Below are 6000 nucleotides of genomic sequence, written 5' to 3' on the forward strand. Positions count from 1 at the left end.
CATTACCACGTTACCACAACAACATTACAAGTTTACTACAACGTTGTTGAATGAGAACTTGTTCCCAACTAGCCTACCTGGTTAAATAAATAAATAAAAACAGTCTACTATACGCCACCAAAGCAAAGGCTACAGGTCAGGAGTTAAAGGTCAGGGGTTAGAGGCCAGGGGTCAGAAGGTTACTGTATCTCTCATAGATTTGTCCAAGTAAACACAAGTGGTAGCGTAGAATCTGTCTGGAAGGTGGATCTCCTCATTCCGGTCCCACTATTCGTCCTAGCAGGGTGGATCTCCTCATTCCGGTCCCACTATTCGTCCTAGCAGGGTGGATCTCCTCATTCCGGTCCCACTATTCGTCCTAGCAGGGTGGATCTCCTCATTCCGGTCCCACTATTCGTCCTAGCAGGGTGGATCTCCTCATTCCGGTCCCACTATTCGTCCTAGCAGGGTGGATCTCCTCATTCCGGTCCCACTATTCGTCCTAGCAGGGTGGATCTCCTCATTCCGGTCCCACTATTCGTCCTAGCAGGGTGGATCTCCTCATTCCGGTCCCACTATTCGTCCTAGCAGGGTGGATCTCCTCATTCCGGTCCCACTATTCGTCCTAGCAGGGTGGATCTCCTCATTCCGGTCCCACTATTCGTCCTAGCAGGGTGGATCTCCTCATTCCGGTCCCACTATTCGTCCTAGCAGGGTGGATCTCCTCATTCCGGTCCCACTATTCGTCCTAGCAGGGTGGATCTCCTCATTCCGGTCCCACTATTCGTCCTAGCAGGGTGGATCTCCTCATTCCGGTCCCACTATTCGTCCTAGCAGGGTGGATCTCCTCATTCCGGTCCCACTATTCGTCCTAGCAGGGTGGATCTCCTCATTCGGTCCCACTATTCGTCCTAGCAGGGTGGATCTCCTCATTCCGGTCCCACTATTCGTCCTAGCAGGGTGGAGCTCCTCATTCCGGTCCCACTATTCGTCCTAGCAGGGTGGAGCTCCTCATTCCGGTCCCACTATTCGTCCTAGCAGGGTGGAGCTCCTCATTCCGGTCCCACTATTCGTCCTAGCAGGGTGGAGCTCCTCATTCCGGTCCCACTATTCGTCCTAGCAGGGTGGAGCTCCTCATTCCGGTCCCACTATTCGTCCTAGCAGGGTGGAGCTCCTCATTCCGGTCCCACTATTCGTCCTAGCAGGGTGGAGCTCCTCATTCCGGTCCCACTATTCGTCCTAGCAGGGTGGAGCTCCTCATTCCGGTCCCACTATTCGTCCTAGCAGGGTGGAGCTCCTCATTCCGGTCCCACTATTCGTCCTAGCAGGGTGGAGCTCCTCACAGGATGTTTTTGTGCTGGTCAAGGGCAGACAGGTCTGGAGTGAACCAAGGGCTATATCTGTTCCTAGTTCTACATTTTTTTTAAAGGGGCTTTTGAAACCAGACTAAACAATGCCACTTAATATAATGTTTACATACCCTACATTACTCATCTCATATGTATATACTGTACTCGATACCATCTACTGCATCTTGTCTATGTCGCTCTGTACCATCACTCATTCATATATTTTTATGTACATATTCTTCATCCCTTTACACTTGTGTGTATAAGGTAGTTGTTGTGAAATTGTTAGGTTAGATTACTCGTTGGTTATTACTGCATTGTCGGAACAAGAAGCACAAGCATTTCGCTACACTCGCATTAACATCTGCTAACCATGTGTATGTGACAAATAACATTTGGATTTGATATTTAAAATGGTGAGGAAATTACTTTTAAAGAACGACCAGGCGTCCTCAACTGACGGGATGAGGTCAATATCCTTCCAGGATACCCGGGGCAGGTCGATTAGAAAGGCCTGCTCGCAGAAGTGTTTTAGGGAGTGTTTGACAGTGATGAGGGGTGGTCGCTTGACCGCGGACCCATAGCAGATGCAGGCAATGAGGCAGTGATCGCTGAGATCCTGGTTGAAAACAGCAGAGGTGTATTTGGAGGGCAAGTTGGTCAGGATGACGTCTATGAGGGTGCCCGTGTTTATGGATTTAGGGTTGTACCTGGTGGGTTCCTTGATATTTTGTGTGAGATTGAGGGCATCTAGCTTAGATTGTAGGACTGCTGGGGTGTTAAGCATATCCCAGTTTAGGTCACCTAATATGTAGTTGGTAACAGCCTCCACTCTTATGGGAAGGCTTTCCACTAGATGATGGAACATTGCTGTGGGGACTTGCTTCCATTCAGCCACAAGAGCATTAGTGAGGTCGGACACTGATGTTGGGTGATTTGGCCTGGCTCGCAGTCTGCGTTCCAATTCATCCCACGGGTCCCAATAGGGTGTCCACATACTTTTGTATTTATAGTGTAAGAGGTTAGAGGTCATACTAACCAGTTGTACTTTGTCCAGGTACAGTTGAAGTCGGAAGTTTACATACACTTAGATTGGAGTCATTAAAACTCGTTATTCAACCACTACACAAGTTTCTTGTTAACAAACTATAGTTTTGGCAAGTTGGTTAGGACATCTACTTTGTGCATGACACAAGTCATTTTTCCAACAGATGTTTACAGACAGATTCATTCACAATTCCAGTGGGTCAGAAGTTTACATACACTAAGTTGACTGTGCATTTAAACAGCTTGGAAAATTCCAGAAAATGATATCATGGCTTTTGAACCTTCTGATAGGCTAATTGACATAATTTGAGACAATTGGAGGTGTACCTGTGGATGTATTTCAAGGCCTACCGTCAAACTCAGTGTCTTTTGCTTGCCCTCATGAGAAAATCAAAAGAAATCAGCCAAGACCTCAGAAAAGAATTGTAGACCTCCACAAGTCTGGTTCATCCTTGGGAGCAATTTCCAAATGACTGAAGGTACCACATTCATCTGTACAAACAATAGTACGCAAGTAGAAACACCACGGGACCACGCAGCCATCATACCGCTCAGGAAGGAGACACGTTCTGTCTCCTAGAGATGAACGTACTTTGGTGCGAAAAGTGCAAATCAATCCCAGAACAGCAGCAAAGGACCTTGTGAAGATGCTGGAGGAAACAGGAACAAAAGTATCTATATCCACAGTAAAACAAGTCCTATATCGACATAAGCTGAAAGGCCGCTCGGCAAGGAAGAAGCCACTGCTCCAAAACCACCATAAAAAAGCCGGACTACAGTTTGCAACTGCACATGGGGACAAAGATGGTACTTTTTGGAGAAATGTCCTCTGGTTTGATGAAACAAAAATGGAACAGTTTGGCCTTAATGACCATCATTATGAAAGGAGGAAAAAGGGGGAGGCTTGCAAGACGAAGAACACCACTCCAACCGTGAAGCACAGGGGTGGCAGCATCATGTTGTGGGTGTGCTTTGCTGCAGGAGGGACTGGTGCACTTCACAAAATAGATGGCATCATGAGGAAAGGAAATTTATGTGGATATATTGAAGCAACATCTCAAGACATCAGCCAGAAAGTTAAAGCTTGGTCGCAAATGGGTCTTCCAAATGGACAATGACCCCAAGCATACTTCCAAAGTTGTGACAAAATTGCTTAAGGACATTAAAGTCAAGATATTGGAGTGGCCATCACAAAGCCCTGACCTCAATCGTATAGAAAATGTGTGGGCATAACTGAAAAAGCATGTGTGAGCAAGGAGGCCTACAAACCTGACTCAGTTACATCAGCTCTCTCAGGGGAATGGACCAAAATTCATCCAATTTATTGTGGGAAGCTTGTGGAAGCCTACCTGAAACTTTTGACCCAAGTTAAACAATTTAAAAGGCAATGCTACCAAATACTAATTGAGTGTATGTAAACTTCTGACCCACTGGGAATGTGATGAAAGAAATAAAAGCTGAAATAAATCATTCTCTCTACTATTATTCGGACATTTCACATTCTTAAAATAAAGTGGTGATCCTAACTGACCTAAAACAGAGAATTTTACTGTGATTAAATGTCAGGAATAGTTCAATAGTGAGTTTAAATGTATTTGGCTAAGGTGTATGTGTAAACTTCCTACTTCAACTGTATATCTTATTGTAAAAGGTTAGAGGTCATACTAACCCGTTGTACTTTGTCCAGGTAGATCTTAGTGTAGAAGAGTTGGTCATCATCGTTGTCTTTAAGTTTCCACTGTTGAACAATCTCACTGAGCTCTGGAGCATACCCTATAAACCCTTCACACAAAGACAGACACACTCTAGGGTTAACACACTACAGCATACCCTAAAACTGATAAACCTGACTGATAAACCTAATGATGTGTCTGATAAACCTAATGATGCGTCTGATAAACCTAATGGTAACTGGTCCGGCAACAAATTTTCCTAAAGGAAACCATGGGTAGTGGTGTGTAGTAGTGTAGTGTGATAGTATGTAGTAGTGTAAATTGGGGCCGCATTGGTTGGCGCGTTGGACTAGTAACTGAAAGGTTGCTAGATGGAATCCCCCGAGCTGACAAGGTAAAAATCTGTCATTCTGCCCCTGAACAAGGAACCCACTGTTGCGAGGCCAGTTAACCAACTGTTCCGAGGCCAGTTAACCCACTGTTCCGAGGCCAGTTAACCCACTGTTCCGAGGCGTCATTGAAAATAAGAATTTGTTCCTTTTTTTACCCCCTTTTTTCTCCCCAATTTCACAGTATCCAATTGGTAGTTAGTCTTGTCTCATTGCAGCAACTCCCGTACGGACTCTGGAGAGGCCAAGGTGAGAGCCATGCGTCCCACGAAACACAACCCAACCGCACTCCTTCTTGACACAACGCACATTCAACCCGGAAGCCAGCCGGGTTGGCCAATTGTGCGTCGCCCCATTGACCTCGCGGCCGGCTGCGACAGAGCCTGGGCTCGAACCCAGAGTCTCTGGTGGCACAGCTAGCACTGTGCCACCCGGGAGGCCCAGAATTTGTTGTTAAATAATTGTAAAATAAATAAAATATATATTTTTAAAGGGTGTGTATAGTAGTATAATTTTGTCTGTGTGTGTGTGTTTTACCTCCAGAGTTGGGGTCTCTCTTCCCAGTGTGTAGTAATATAATTGTGTGCGTTTTACCTCCAGAGTTGGGGTATCTCTTCCCAGTGTGTAGTAATGTAAGTGTGTGTGTGTGTTTTACCTCCAGAGTTGGGGTATCTCTTCCCAGTGTGTAGTAATGTAATTGTGTGTGTGTGTGTTTTACCTCCAGAGTTGGGGTATCTCTTCCCAGTGTGTAGTAATGTAATTGTGTGTGTTTTACCTCCAGAGTTGGGGTATCTCTTCCCGGTGTGTAGTAATGTAATTGTGTGTGTGTGTGTGTGTTTTACCTTCAGAGTTGAGGTATCTCTTCCCAGTGTGTAGTAGTGTGTGTGTGTGTATATATGTGTGTTTTACCTCCAGAGTTGAGGTATCTCTTCCCAGTGTGTAGTAGTGTGCGTGTGTATATGTGTGTTTTACCTCCAGAGTTGAGGTATCTCTTCCCGGTGTGGACAGGGGGGTATTTGGGGGCTAGTTTCTGGTCAGGCCAACAGAAGCCCTCGGCAGAGAACACCAGCCGATGACCCAGTCTGGAAAACTTCCACAGCAACTCTTCTGGACCACTGGCTAGGATTACATCATAACTAACAGAGGAAGAGGAGGGAGCCTTCATCATCACCATCGTCATTCCAGGGCCCACCAGCCCACGTCATATTAGATCAAGCAGAGAGGGTGGGGCAACACCCAATCACAAACAGCTGATCAAACAGCCCCCCCTCCCCACAAAAACACACAGAGAGAGAGAGAGAGATAGCAGGGGTCTCAGGAGTGTGTGTGTCGGTAGGACAAAGAATCGTTTCAAAAGGGAGCGAGTGGAAGGAGGGAAGGCCAGAGGACAGGAAGAGAGGGAAGGACCAGAAGAGGAGGGAAGGCCAGGAAGAGAGGGGAAGGCCAGGAAAGAGGGGAAGGCCAGGAAGAGAGGGGAAGGCCAGGAAGAGAGGGGAAGGCCAGGAAGAGAGGGAAGGCCAGAGGACCGGAAGAGGGGGAAGGCCAGAGGACCGGAAGAGGGGG

At 46.6% G+C, this 6000-nt stretch overlaps 1 protein-coding gene across 1 annotated transcript in view; it reads right to left on the reverse strand.

Annotated features, from left to right (window-relative positions):
• Positions 1-6000, reverse strand: part of LOC121847355 (multifunctional procollagen lysine hydroxylase and glycosyltransferase LH3-like) — a gene marked incomplete at its 3' end in the record, with an annotated part of 35670 nt that overhangs the window by 20098 nt on the left and 9572 nt on the right. Inside the window, 2 exon segments of the mRNA XM_042327951.1 lie at positions 4045-4157; positions 5410-5573. Of these exon segments, the coding sequence (XP_042183885.1) occupies positions 4045-4157; positions 5410-5573 (277 nt within the window).

The sequence above is a fragment of the Oncorhynchus tshawytscha genome, linkage group LG10, assembly GCF_018296145.1.
Source record: "Oncorhynchus tshawytscha isolate Ot180627B linkage group LG10, Otsh_v2.0, whole genome shotgun sequence".
NCBI lineage: Eukaryota > Metazoa > Chordata > Actinopteri > Salmoniformes > Salmonidae > Oncorhynchus > Oncorhynchus tshawytscha.